Source organism: Coregonus clupeaformis, chromosome 23, assembly GCF_020615455.1.
Source record: "Coregonus clupeaformis isolate EN_2021a chromosome 23, ASM2061545v1, whole genome shotgun sequence".
NCBI lineage: Eukaryota > Metazoa > Chordata > Actinopteri > Salmoniformes > Salmonidae > Coregonus > Coregonus clupeaformis.
In genome coordinates this window covers 24266785-24281850 of record NC_059214.1, presented here as the reverse complement: position 1 = coordinate 24281850, position 15066 = coordinate 24266785, and the positions used below count along the sequence as shown (strand labels likewise).

The 15066-nt window shown below is 41.2% G+C and overlaps 1 protein-coding gene across 2 annotated transcripts in view; it reads left to right on the top strand.

Moving 5' to 3' along the window:
- Positions 1–15066, top strand: part of LOC121536721 (contactin-associated protein-like 5) — a 114839-nt gene that overhangs the window by 35480 nt on the left and 64293 nt on the right. For both annotated transcript variants that reach the window (XM_041844178.2, XM_041844177.2), the window contains exons 4-5: positions 793–940; positions 4747–4950. In XM_041844178.2, coding sequence (XP_041700112.2) covers positions 793–940; positions 4747–4950 — 352 coding nt within the window. The remainder of the gene's footprint in view (positions 1–792; positions 941–4746; positions 4951–15066) is intronic.

Sequence of the window (15066 nt, the reverse complement as noted above, 5' to 3'; positions counted from 1 at the left end):
TTGGCGGGGAGTGCCTTGAAAAAATATATACTGTATATAAATAAACAAATCCTGCTATATAAATCCTAATGAAAGGGGAAACAAAATCCAATATTATGAAAGCTGACACTTGCTGTAGAAAACAGAAAAGGGAAAACAATGATGAAATTGCACCATGCAGGGTATAGTTTATGTTTCCAGGCCATTCTAATTCAAACAGAATACTAATGGTGGCTTCATGCAAATGGAATTGTAAATAGCTTTTGCCATGTTGTTATTCATATTGTGGTATCAAAGTGTTTTAATTAAGTAAAACAGTGTGCACAGAAGCCACAGTACAACATCGCAACATGCAGGACAGAATCTGCATGATTATGAATTCACTGTATGGGTGTCCTTAGTCTCTATGTAGTGACTATGATATATTTGCATACTATGTGGGTGTAGGCCTAGGTGTCTAAAGACCCTATGACACATGTGTGGAAGGTGTTGTAACAAAACACCTATTGCACAGTTGAGAACTACCATCTGTGGAATGAATGGAGAACAAAGAGAGTTTGTCCAATTGTGTTGCCCTCAATGTTTCCTTTGAGAATGGATGAATGTTCAGTCATGGCTTACACATTAGAGTCAATGATGTGATTAAGATGATAAATATCATGAGTATCTTCATTCAATTTGCATTTGACTTTTCCACCTCTCAAGGAGCATTTAAGGTTACTGTAGTGAAGCTGCATGAACGATGAGAGACACTTAATGCATCTTATCTAACTCTTCTGCCTGTTCTCCCCTCCTCTCTCTGTGTGTCTCCAGAGGTTTGTGGGGAACGTGAATGCTGACAGTGTCGTCCACCACAAGTTGTCCCACTCTATCAGAAGCCGCTTCCTGCGCTTCGTCCCGCTGGACTGGAACCCCAGTGGCTGGGTGGGACTCAGAGTGGAGGTGTACGGCTGTGCCTACAGTGAGTGACCAGACCACCAACCTTACAGAACACAAACACGTTCAGCTAATATCATAATAACTACAGTAAATGACCCCTTAGACACAGAACAAACTCCATACACATTGAGCTAATATGATAATGTTCTGGCGTATGTGATTCCAACACATTTGGTATTCACTCTGTGGGACTCCTGGACTGCGTTGGACATTGCTCTAACAAGAGTGTGTTCAGACCTGTCCAGACACTAACACTTTCCATTGGGGCTTGTTTAAGCATGCAATCTATCATGGGGCTGATTGTATCCCCATGTTGACAGTGGAATCCATGAGAAAATAGCATTATGCTAGCCAGTAATGTCATTGTAACCATCCTGTACATTTTCGCCCACTATTTAATAAGATATACAGTATCTGCTAATTGAAGAGACATTTCCTTCTGGCATGCCTTCCTTCATACAAGATCAAAGCAAATACTGACGGAACACAATCCTCACCAGCTAATAGAGGCAGACAGTGACAGCCAGCCAGGCGTGCCAGTTGAGAGCCAGTCTCTGCATGGATAATGCTAAACAAATAAAGGGGAGTCACTGGGACGCCTCTCACACACATTCTGAAGCAGCATTAACTGGATCAGCCAGTGAATTACTGCTCTGTGAAAGACAGTTATAATTAACCCTGAGTGAGCACTTTCATAATGCCAAACTGTTCCACAGCATGATCCCTGTATTAATGTTGGATGAATGTGTACTCTGCTAATAAATGCTGCATGACAAGCACCTAATTTTAACTTACTGTAAAAATGAAACTCCGGAGTGCTCTAACAACAAGCAAATAAAGAGGGGAATAGGAAGATCTTGAAGCCATTGAACAGGTCATAGATGACAAACTTGCACTAATAGGTAAGCCCTTGGAATCTGTAATGGGCTCATCATAATCATTATGGAAATCTTGCTGATAGGAAGGTCTGACTTTTATACATCCTCTAAAATAATTTACAGACATGCATAGGATCCGGGCACAATCAATGAAAAATTTTGAAGTTAGCTGTCATTTGCTTAACTGTTGTCAGTACTGCCCAAATTAGCATGATTCAAACATAGCATGTCTACTTTAATTACACTAACAGACCAGCTAAATACATGTAGAAATATATCAACATTAGAATGCAGATTTCATTTCTTAATGTTCAATAGTCACAAAGTAAGTCATGCATACACACTTACTGCACATCTTGTTAATGTCAATTGAATAGCCATACTTTGCCTATAGACTGAGTCACGTCCATGTCTCTCCCTCATCTCATTTAGTTTTTCATTCACTAGACTCTCAGACTTCAGATCTATAAAGGGTCAAAACTATTTGAATTCTTTTCACGGCAAATCACGTGAACTGTTCTTACTTTTGTTCTGAGTATTCCCCATATTTGCCATAGTTCCCTTTTGTGATTAAAATAATAATAATATGCCATTTAGCAGACACTTTTATCCAAAGCGACTTACAGTCATGCGTGCATACATTTTTGTGTATGGGTGGTCCCGGGGATTGAACCCACTACCTTGGCGTTACAAGCGCCGTGCTCTACCAGCTGAGCTACAGAGGACCATGATTGATAGCATGGTTATGCATATCCACCTCATATCAGCTAAATTATTAGCATTTATATATTGGCATATCCATATGGGTAAAAACTATTACTATTAAGCTTGGCCTTCTATATCCCACAGTGAATTCCACTGACTCCATTATATAAGTACAGTGCATTCGGAAAGTATTCAGATGCCTAGACTTTTTCCTCATTTTCTTACGTTACAGCCTTAGTCTAAAATTGATACAATTGTTTTTTTCCCTCATCACTCTACACATAATACCCCATAATGACAAAGCAAAAACAGATTTGTAGGAATTTTTGCAAATGTATTAAAAATAAAAAATGGAAATATTACATTTACAGTAAGTAAATTCAGACCCTTTACTCAATACTTTGTTGAAGCACCTTTGGCAGCGATTACAGCCTAGAGTCTTCTTGGGTATGACGCTACAAGCTTGGCACACCTGTATTTTGGGAGTTTCTCCCATTCTTCTCTGCAGATCCTCTCAAGCTCTGTCAGGTTGTCCTGAAGCCACTCCTGCATTGTCTTGGCTGTGTGCTTAGGGTCGTTGTCCTGTTGGAAGGTGAACCTTCGCCCCAGTCTGAGGTCCTGAGCGCTCTGGAGCAGGTTTTCATCAAGGATCTCTCTGTACTTTGCTCCGTTCATCTTTCCCTCGATTTTGACTAGTCTCTCCATCCCTGCCGCTGAAAAACATCCCCACAGCATGATGCTGCTACCGCCATGCTTCACCATAGGGATGGTGCCAGGTTTCCTCCAGACGTGACGCTTGGCATTCAGACCAATGAGTTCAATCTTGATTTCATCAGACCAGAGGATCTTGTTTCTCATGGTCTGAGAGTCCTTTAGGTGCCTTTTGGCAAACTCCAAGCGGGCTGTCATGTGCCTTTTACTGAGGAGTGGCTTCCGTCTGGCCACTTTATGATAAAGGCCTGATTGGTGGAATGCTGCAGAGATGGTTGTCCTTCTGGAAGGTTCTCCCATCTCCATAGAGGAACTCTTGAGTTCTGTCAGAGTGACCATTTGGTTCTTGGTCACCTCCCTGACCAAGGCCATTCTCCCCCGATTGCTCAGTTTGGCCGGGCAGCCAGCTCTAGGAAGAGGCTTGGTGGTTCCAAACTTTTTCCATTTAAGAGTGATGGAGGCCACTGTGTTCTTGGGGACCTTCAATGCTGCAGACATTTTTTGGTACCCTTCCCCAGATCTGTGCCAAGACACAATCCTGTCTTGGAGCTCTACGGACAATTCCTTCGACTTCATGGCTTGGTTTTTGCTCTGACATGCACTGTCAACTGTGGGACCTTACATAGACAGGTGTGTGCCTTTCTAAATCATGTCCAATCCATTTAATTGACCACAGGTGGACTCCAATCAAATTGTAGACACATCTCAAGGATGATCAATGGAAACAGGATGCACCTGAGCTCAATTTCGAGTCTCATAGCAAAGGGTCTGAATACTTATGTAAATAAGATATTTCTGTTTTTTATTTGTAATACAGTTGCAAACATTTCTAAAACCCAGTTTTTGCTTCGTCATTATATGGTATTTTGTGTAGATTGATTATTTTTTATTTTATTTAATCAATTGTAGTATAAGGCTGTAATGTAACAAAATGTGGAAAAAGGGAAGGGGTCTGAATACTTTTTTTGCATAGTCATGTCTTTGATACAATGTAATGTAAACGCTATGCCCAAACGTCAAGTTTTCTCCTACTCATTGCTGATTCCCTTGTTTCTCTAGGCACATCAACCTCCCTCTGTTCTGTGTTGGAATAGCAGGTGCATGTTAGAGATTGCATTATTTATTCAGACAGCTTTACCTACACAAACTGAATCCCATCAGAAAATATAATGTATTCAGGCTTTAAAAACTGGAATTCAACATTTCTCCTGCTGCTGAAGCTCACTACAGTATATTTTCAGTTCAGGCCCATCCACATGAACTGAGCATGGAGCAGAGGCACAGTGTTAGAGAATGTATTAGACAGAGCTAGAGAGTTGTGATAAAAGTACCTCAGAATAAATAGAAAACGTTTGACATCAGAATTTGTGGTGAAAAGTCAATTCTGTTGAAAGAAATGGAACTTGCCAATTCAATTCCTCTTAAAAGTAGTGGCAACAGAATACTCACAGCTCAGACATGACACAGAGTGCTATCATTGGGAACATTTTCTAAAATGTAATGATTATTTGATCTTCTCTCAATCCTCATCTAGAATCGTACGTGGCAGACTTTGATGGCAGAAGCTCCCTGCTCTACCGGTTTAACCAGAAGTCCATGAGCACAGTGAAGGATGTGATCTCGCTGCGCTTCAAGAGCCGCCAGGCTGAGGGGGTGCTGCTCCACGGAGAGGGTCAGAGGGGCGACTACATCACTCTGGAGCTGCACCGGGGCAGGCTGGCCCTCTACCTCAACCTGGGTGAGTTTGTCACACCGGGGCATGCTGTCTCTCTACCTCAACCTGGGTAAGTCGCTGGCCCTGCACCTCAACCTTGCTCACATAGGTCAGGGGTTAGAGGTCAGAGATTAGAGGTAACAGGACGCAAGAGGCTCTGGGTAAGGATGGAGGAGTCCTTTGAACCTCTAATTAGTCTGGGGAGCAATCTGGGAGGATAACTGGATGTTTGTGTTCTACTGCCCTTCCAATTACCACTGCACCTGAGCTCAATTTACTAGCTGGACTCAGACTGTTAAGGATCCACATTGTGAGCATTTGAGCTGGGAAAGAGGATTCTTAAAGGGCAACTGCACTTCCTGATTTGGCGTCATTTTCATCAATGCTCATTAAGAAAAGCTAGCTGCCATCACTGAAGGCTAACGAGAGTTGCCTTAAGGGGTGTGGTTTAATGTTGGTGTTTGCCATTCTATCAGAACAAACAAGTACAGTAGCTACAGCCAGTTCAAGTTGAAACATTATTGAAAGCAAGCTGGCAACATGCATCAAAAATGTCGTCAGGTTTGCTTGTTTATTAGCTTGTCATAATCAAGCAAAAACATTAGCTAACAGGGATAAAATCAAATAAATGTAATTTGTCACATGCTTCGTAAACAACAGGTGTGGACTAACAGTGAAATGCTTACTTACGGGCCCTTCCCAACAATGCAGAGAGAAAGAAAATAAATAAATAATAGAAAAGTAAAAGACATAACAATAAAAGTAATAATAGATGCACAATGAGTAACACTAACTTGGCTACAAGGGGTACCAGTACCGAGTCGATGTGCAGGGATCGGAGGTAATTGAGGTAGATATGTACATATAACTAGGAATAAAGTGACAGATAGCAAACAGTAAAAGCAGCGTATGTGATGAGTCAAAAAGGTTAGTGAAAAAGGTTTGGGTAGCTATTTAGTTAACTATTTAACTAACTATTAGCAGTCATGGCTTGGGGTTAGAAACTGTTCAGGGTCCTATTGGTTCCAGACTTGGCGCTAGCTAAATATGCTAGGGAGCGCAAACGAAAATAAACAAATTGCAAAGACAGGCAATCCAGCTCATGAAGTTATACATACAGTGCCCTCCACTATTATTGGCACCCCTGTTTAAGATGTGGTCGAGGACTTCCAAAAATTCTCCTTTTTTTTTTAAACAACATAGAACCCAAATGCAAAAAAAAGAGAAAAATCCAACCTTTTATTTAAGTACATTACTTTGGTGGTAAAAAAAAAAATCACACATTTTGAAAAAAAAAAAACTTGAAATCATGTGTCCCACAATTATTGGCACCCCTAACAATTCCGCTGAAAATGTTAATTGATTTTTTTTTAAATATATTTTTCTGTAGTTGCTAAAGTTGGTCAGGGTATCTTTTAATTAGTAATTCATGACTTCCTGTTTCCCTGGGGTATAAATATGACGTGACACAGAGGCCTAATTCTCTTACCCATTTGTCAACATGGCAAAGACAAGAGAACACACCATTCAAGTAAGGCAGATTTGTGTCGACCTTCATAAGTCAGGCAATGGCTACAAGAAAATAGCCACTCGCCTTAACTTGCCCGTATATACAGTCAGAGGAATCATTAAGAAGTTTAAAACAACTGGAACAGTGACAAACAAGGCTGGAAGAGGTCCCAAGTTTATCTTGCCACAACGCACAGTGAGGAGGATGGTAAGAGAAGTAAAAAAAAGTCCTAAGCTCACTGTCACAGAATTGCATCAAAGAGTGGCATCTTGGGGTCACAAAGTCTCCAAAACAACCATCAGACGCTCTCTACATGCCAACAAGCTGTTTGGGAGGCATGCAAGGAAAAAGCCTTTTCTCACTAACACTCACAAACGTAAACGTCTGGAGTTTGCTAAGCGGCACTGGGACTTCAACTGGGATCGTGTGCTTTGGTCAGATGAGACTAAAATTGAGCTTTTTGGCAACAAACACTCTAAGTGGGTCTGGCGTAAAACAAAAGATGAGTATGCCGAAAAGCACCTCATGCCCACCGTGAAGTATGGTGGAGGATCTGTGATGCTGTGGGCCTGTTTCTCTTCCAAAGGCCCTGGGAACCTTGTTAGGGTGCATGGCATTATGAACGCTTTGAACTACCAGGACATTTTAAATAAAAACCTGATGGCCTCTGCCAGAAAGCTGAAGATGGGTCGTCATTGGGTCTTTCAGCAGGATAATGATCCAAAACATGTGGCAAAATCTACACAAAAATGGTTCAGCAGTCACAAACTCAAGGTCCTCCCATGGCCATCTCAGTCCCCAGACCTCAACCCAATCGAAAACCTGTGGGGCGAGCTAAAGAGGAGAGTGCATAAGAGAGGACCCAGGACACTGGATGATCTAGAAAGATTGTGCAAAGAAGAATGGTCAAAGATCCCTCTCTCTGTGTTCTCCAATCTTGTGAAATGTTATAGGAGGAGATTAAGTGCTGTCTTGTTGGCAAAAGGGGGTTGTACAAAGTATTAACATCAGGGGTGCCAATAATTGTGGGACACATTATTTCAAGTTTTTATTTTTCTAAATGTGTGATTTTTTTTTACACCAAAGTAATGTACTTAAATAAAGGTTGGATTTTTCTCTTTTTTTGCATTTGGGTTCTATGTTGTTTAAAAAAAAAGGATAATTTTTGGAAGTCCTCGACCACATCTTAAACAGGGGTGCCAATAATTGTGGAGGGCACTGTATATAGGTAGGAGCTACCGAATGTCATTTTGGTGAGTTTGTACATTCACAAGAACAGTACTGGCTCTGGAGCAGCATGTGTAGGCTCACGCTGTGTCTGTGTGGAGTCATTAGGGCAACAGGCCTGCCTCCTCTGCTTAGAGAAGAGAGGAGAGCTGAAGATGGACCCTGCTTGGAGAAGATGGGTCAAGAATAGAGAGGAGAAAATATGCAAGGAAATCAAGATAGCACTGGTAGCTGTACAAATAACTCCTCCAAAGGGCTTTGACTTCTCAAACACAGCAGAAAGCTAACACAATATGATGCCCTGTCACTTAATTAATTCAGCCACATACTTAGATTAACTAGCAAGTTAAATTTAGGGGTTGGGTTAATGCAGAATTCTGCGCTTTTCACCTAGGAAAAAAATATAAAACGCATAAGAAATACAGTAACTTGCTGCTTTTTGTAAACACAGATGTAAATTGCTTCTTATTGTAATTTCTGCTTGGCATCAGACTAATTTCGTGCTTCAATTGCACTTCTCCACTCAGATGACAATTCAATAACAGGCATTCTATCAGCAGACAGCTACTTTTCTACTTTTTTCTCGGTGTAGCCAGCCTACTTTTCTCTGGTAAAATGCAAGATTAACTGTAGCTGGCCTCATTCTTTCTATGATAAACATGATATATATGGTGGCCATGCATCGTTTTTGCAAAAAATACCTTGCTTTTTCATTGTTAGCTCATTTACTTGTGTGACTGCCAGCCAAATAGTGTTACACTTCTGTTGTCAACTGATGAAAACGAAGCTATTTTCTGCTGAAAGTGTTGCACTAATGGATTTTCTGTGAAGAAAAACTATAGCTGTCCGTCCCTGATCACTGTATTGAAGCAAAAAAACACTGTTGACTTTCAATATAAAACGCGACCCCTGTCAATACACAGCTGGACTCACCTGCTCCCGCTTTCTCCTGTTGTGCTATTTACAAACAAACTGGCTCAACTGTTCTGGGGAACTATGGTAAGCTTTATAATATAAAATAATGTGACAGGTGAAATGAAGAATGCAATCTGCTTCATCTCCTAACGTATTGCACGCAGGTATTTACTTAAAAAGTAATAACACATTTATGATGTATTGAAAAACGTTTGAAATAGTTGAAATGCACTGAAAAATAATATAAATGCAATCTGTAGAGTGTAGGTCTTATGTTCCATGAGCTGAAATAAAAGATCCCAGAAATGTTCCATATGCACGAAAAGCTTATTTCTTCTCAAATTAGTTTACATCCCTGTTAGTGAGCATTACTCCTTTGCCAAGATAATCCATCCACCTGACAGGTGTGGCATATAAAGAAGCTGATTAAACAGCATGATCATTACACAGGTGCACCTTGTGTGTTTTGTCACACAACACAATGCCACAGATGTCTCAAGTTTTGAGGGAGTGTGCAATTGGCATGCTGACTACAGGAATGTCCACCAGTGCTGTTGCCAGATAATTAAATGTTCATTTCTCTACCTTACGCCGCCTCCAACGACATTTTAAAGAGATTGGCAATCTGTACAACAAGCCTCACAACCGCAGACCACATGTATGGCGTCATGTGGACGAGCGGTTTGCTGATGTCAACGTTGTGAACAAATTGCCCCATGGTGGCAGTGGTGTTATGGTATGAGGCAAATGGTATCTGTGACCAACAGATGCATATCTGTATTCCCAGTCATGTGAAATCCATAGATTAGGGCCTAATGACTTTATTTCAATTGACTGATTTCCTTATACGTAACTCAGTAAAATCTTTGAAATTGTTGCATGTTGCGTTTATGTTTTTGTTCAGTATAGTTTCAAGGTATTGACGGTATTGAAAAACCATCTCATGGCTATTTCCAAATACACGCTATATGGTATATAAAGGTATACCGCCCAAGCCTAATTAGAATACTATTTGTATTTTATTTCAAATAACACAAGAGCATTTTCATTAGTTTATGTTACTGTAGGCTATATGAAAAACAAAAATAAAACATGTCAAGTGTTCAATCAATCTGGTGTTTCTATGTCAAACAATTGTGTTATATTTCAGTCTTCTGTGATCTATATAAAGTGTAATATTGGGATGCAAACTCAAACTTTAATAAATATCAACTCTATATCTGACATGGTACAGGTGTTTTCTTTTTTTAAGCCCATAACCATGTGTGTGAGGTGTATACTTTTGTTTCAAAGTAGAATTGTTTAAGACTACCAAGAATCACTCTGTGTGACCCTGATTTATCCCACTGCAGTAAAAGGTTAAAAAGAAAACACACAAAAAAAAACACCAAGATGCATGGTCAAGACGGGTGTTCAAATTATGAAAACATCAGTAGCCTAAACATCATTATAAGCACCAAGTGGCCTTGATAAACAGTGAAACCCGGCACAAAAGCAATAATGGCATTATAATGAATATAAGTGTTGATATGACAGCAGTCAAAAATAGTCAATTATTGTCAGCGCGTGCTTGTGTGCATCTTCACGCAATGTCATCAGTTTGATTTAGCTGTTATCCCTTGTCCTAACAGTTGACACAATTTTTGTACGTTTCACTTGCTTGACACACTTTGACATATCTTTTATTTGGTTGTAATGAGTAATAGTCTCCGGTTTTCTCTTTATTGTGTCCTGTCGTCTTGTCATTCTTCAGCACCATTATGGAGTACAACGGCTGTGCAGGTGCCTTATTTTGCGCAGACGGGGGGAGCTCCTGTCTCACTTTGTTCATGGTGCCAGCCAGACTTTTTTTTATTTGCAAGCAACATGTTCGCCAATGACAGTGAAGTGAAGAAATTGTCCTCTGTGACATTTCTCCCCTTGCCAACGTAAGCTTCCTCAAGCGTTATCACCACTTTCTCCGACACTGGGTTCCACATTCTCCTACTCCTGCTGCCCAATGTGGATATTATCCCAGATATTGCAAGCCATTCAGCATGTGCAATTACCCACGCTCTCACTGTGTAGCCTACTCCAAGTAGGCCAGAGTAGACTGATAAGACTACTTTGATTCAGTGGACTGATCAGTGGCAATTTTAGCATGTAAATCTTGGTGGGGCAAACTTAAAAAATAGTTTTTAGATACATGCCAGCAAAGCCACTACACAACACAACACTAAACAATACATTCATTGGACTATAACGATGAGAAACGGTGCCCACAAACTGTTAGGGCCTACATAAAGTCTTCCCAACAGCAGAGTCACAACAGCAGTCCCAAAACCTTACCACTGATACACCTGCCTTGTCTGGCAGCAAAAATGCAGCCTCATTTACTGTCTTTTAAAAAAACGTAGCTGATATGGCTGACTTGCTTAAACAAATGTGGTTTCTACTGACAATTAATAATTGAGATGTATAAACTATGGCATAAGGGAATGACGAGCGGATAAGAGGCAATCCGTAATTTCGATTAAAACATTAATGAGCGAGCTAGGACGGACGTAGTCAATATAACTATTTGTTCAGCACTTTTGAAATGTACAGCAACAGAATTCAGGCCATTCTTACAGTATTCTCCCTGTACACCAAGTCAGAACCGTAGGATAAATAAAGGGGGCATATAAGCAGAAAATGAAAGCTCTTACAATATTAGAGGATGACATTTCTCTAAAACAGGCTATAGGCTACATGTGCACCACCAAGTCATAGCAGTAGGCTAAATTAAGAGGGGAAAAGGGACCAAATGATTAGGGTGAGGCACGTGGGCTACTAATAGCTTACTACACAACATACAGTTAGTATTACTTCCTCAGCTACACTATACACATCTCCTTGGCATATTACATCATTTATGCAGCAGCATACAATACATTTTTGGACTCATCTTGTTGTGCCGTGCTCACTTGAATAGGAAGGTGGCGCGGCGGTCCTTCGTGGGCAAATTTTGTCATCAAACTTTGTCATCAAAGTCTGGCATTCTCTGGATTTATGATGCTTTCAAGACAACTGGGAACTCTGAAAAAAACAAGGGTGAATCATGATCTTTGTTATCTTCAGGACAGAGCTCTAGAAAGGCCCAAGTTCCCGACTTGGAATTCCGAGTTGGATGACCGTTCAAAACTTATTTTCCCAGTCAGAGCTAATTTTTTTTCAGAGTTCCCAGTTGTCTTGAACTCACTGAAGTCTGAGATTTCCCAGTTCCGAGTTTCCAGTTTTGAAAGCGGCAGAAATCATGCTGGATTGACAGCATGGCCAATGTTGAATGATTATCCTTTTAAGCTTGGAAAAGAGACCAACCCAGACTGGGACCACACATCCACTCCACTGAATAGCAGGCTAGTGATTGCATTGTAATGCTTGCAGTTAGCCACTGATTCCTTCCAAACCACTCATTGTTGAATTTGCGATTTCCAACTTGTTGTATTATGTTAATGTCCAATGGCTGACGTTTTATCTATAACTTCTCTTCATAATTTCTCTTCATATGACAAGGATTGAAAAGGATTTGCCAGTAGATTGTCGACTTGATTCATGATGATGACTGCTAGCTTGCTAGCTAAGATTTTGAAAGTATGATGTTGACATGATCAGTCCAATCAAAGCTACTGTAGATATAACGTGATTTGATGTCATTTTATCTGTGGCCAATGACCTTGAGCCTTCTTGGATGGGCACTTCTAATGTAACTCTATGGCAGCACCTAAGGGGCTTGAATTTTCGAGCTCTCCCCGTAGATTTTGCGGTGACGTAGTGGCCCGATGAGTGACAGAACACTGAACCAATCACGGCGCAACTAGAGAACATAACCAACCCCTATGCGTTGTATTTTCCGCTGGCTGCCCCACCACCACAGAAAGCAGTGAGGTAGGCTGAAACACCTGCATTTTGGAGCTGCCTTACTCAAGAAAGCAAAAAAGAGACCATGTTTGTATGCGGCATTATTAACTCAATGATTTCTTCTTCTTTTTATTTTTTTTTGCAAACTGATATGTGACATGTATTAATGCCAAAATAACATGCAAAACAGGCAAACAAAATGAGCTAAACAAGTGGGGCTCAAAACAGAATGAATGACGGGTCGCCACTGGGACTGATATAGGGTTTATTCCATTTTCAGTAGCAGTGCGTGGGTAAAATCACTGAGGAAGCCAAGCAAAGCCAGTAAAACATTGTAGGATTTTTTATGAATTTATTTGCAAATTATGGTGGAAAATAAGTATTTGGTCACCTACAAACAAGCAAGATTTCTGACTCTCACAGACCTGTAACTTCTTCTTTAAGAGGCTCCTCTGTCCTCCACTCATTACCTGTATTAATGGCACCTGTTTGAACTTGTTATCAGTATAAAAGACACCTGTCCACAACCTCAAACAGTCACACTCCAAACTCCACTATGGCCAAGACCAAAGAGCTGTCAAAGGACACCAGAAACAAAATTGTATACCTGCACCAGGCTGGGAAGACTGAATCTGCAATAGGTAAGCAGCTTGGTTTGAAGAAATCAACTGTGGGAGCAATTATTAGGAAATGGAAGACATACAAGACCACTGATAATCTCCCTCGATCTGGGGCTCCACGCAAGATCTCACCCCGTGGGGTCAAAATGTTCACAAGAACGGTGAGCAAAAATCCCAGAACCACACGGGGGGACCTAGCGAATGACCTGCAGAGAGCTGGGACCAAAGTAACAAAGCCTACCATCAGTAACACACTACGCCGCCAGGGACTCAAATCCTGCAGTGCCAGACGTGTCCCCCTGCTTAAGCCAGTACATGTCCAGGCCTGTCTGAAGTTTGCTAGAGTGCATTTGGATGATCCAGAAGAGGATTGGGAGAATGTCATATGGTCAGATGAAACCAAAATAGAACTTTTTTGGTAAAAACTCAACTCGTCGTGTTTGGAGGACAAAGAATGCTGAGTTGCATCCAAAGAACACCATACCTACTGTGAAGCATGGGGGTGGAAACATCATGCTTTGGGGGCTGTTTTTCTGCAAAGGGACCAGGACGACTGATCCGTGTAAAGGAAAGAATGAATGGGGCCATGTATCGTGAGATTTTGAGTGAAAACCTCCTTCCATCAGCAAGGGCATTGAAGATGAAACGTGGCTGGGTCTTTCAGCATGACAATGATCCCAAACACACCGCCCGGGCAACGAAGGAGTGGCTTCGTAAGAAGCATTTCAAGGTCCTGGAGTGGCCTAGCCAGTCTCCAGATCTCAACCCCATAGAAAATCTTTGGAGGGAGTTGAAAGTCCCTGTTGCCCAGCGACAGCCCCAAAACATCACTGCTCTAGAGGAGATCTGCATGAAGGAATGGGCCAAAATAACAGCAACAGTGTGTGAAAACCTTGTGAAGACTTACAGAAAACGTTTGACCTGTGTCATTGCCAACAAAGGGTATATAACAAAGTATTGAGAAACTTTTGTTATTGACCAAATACTTATTTTCCACCATAATTTGCAAATAAATTCATTAAAAATCCTACAATGTGATTTTCTGGATTTTTTTTCCTCATTTTGTCTGTCTGTCATAGTTGACGTGTACCTATGATGAAAATTACAGGCCTCTCTCATCTTTTTAAGTGGGAGAACTTGCACAATTGGTGGCTGACTAAATACTTTTTTCCCCACTGTAGGTATTCCTCTTTTCCAAATGAGATAGGGCAGTGTGCAGTGTGATGGCGATTGCATCATCCGTGGCACTATTTGGGTGGTATGCAAATTGCAGTGAGTCTACTGTAGGGTTTCGGGTAAGGTGGAGGTGATATGATCCTTAACTAGCCTCTCAAACACTTCATGATGACAGTAGTACTGAGTACAGATGTACTGAGTGCTATTGGGTGATAGTCATTTAGTTCAGTTACCTTCGCTTTCTTGGGTACATGAACAATGGTGGACATCTTGAAGCAAGTGGGGACAGCAGACTGGGATAGGTAGAGCTTGAATATGTCCATAAACACTCCAGCCAGCTGGTCTGCGCATGCTCTGAGGACGCGGCTGGGCAGGCAGCCTTGCAAGGGTTAACATACTTAAATGTCTTACTCACACTGTACTTTATTATCCTCAAAGTGGGCGAAGAAGGTGTTTAGCTTATCCGGGAGCAAGACGTTGGTGTTTGCCACGTGGCTGATTTTCCCTTTAAAATGTGTGATTGTCTGGAGTCCCTGCAACGTACATCTCATGTCTGAGCCATTAACTTGCGACTCCACTTTGTCTCTGTACTGACGTTTTGCCTGTTTGATTGCCTTACGGAGGGCATAACTAGACGGTTTGTATTCAACCATATTCCCAGTCACCTTGCCGTGGTTAAATGTAATGGTTCGCGCTTTCAGTTTTGCGCAAATGCTGCCATCTATCCACGTTTTTTGGTTTGAATAGTTGCAGTGGGAACAATATCCCCTATACAGTTCCTGATTAACTCAGTCACCGTGTTAGTGTATACGT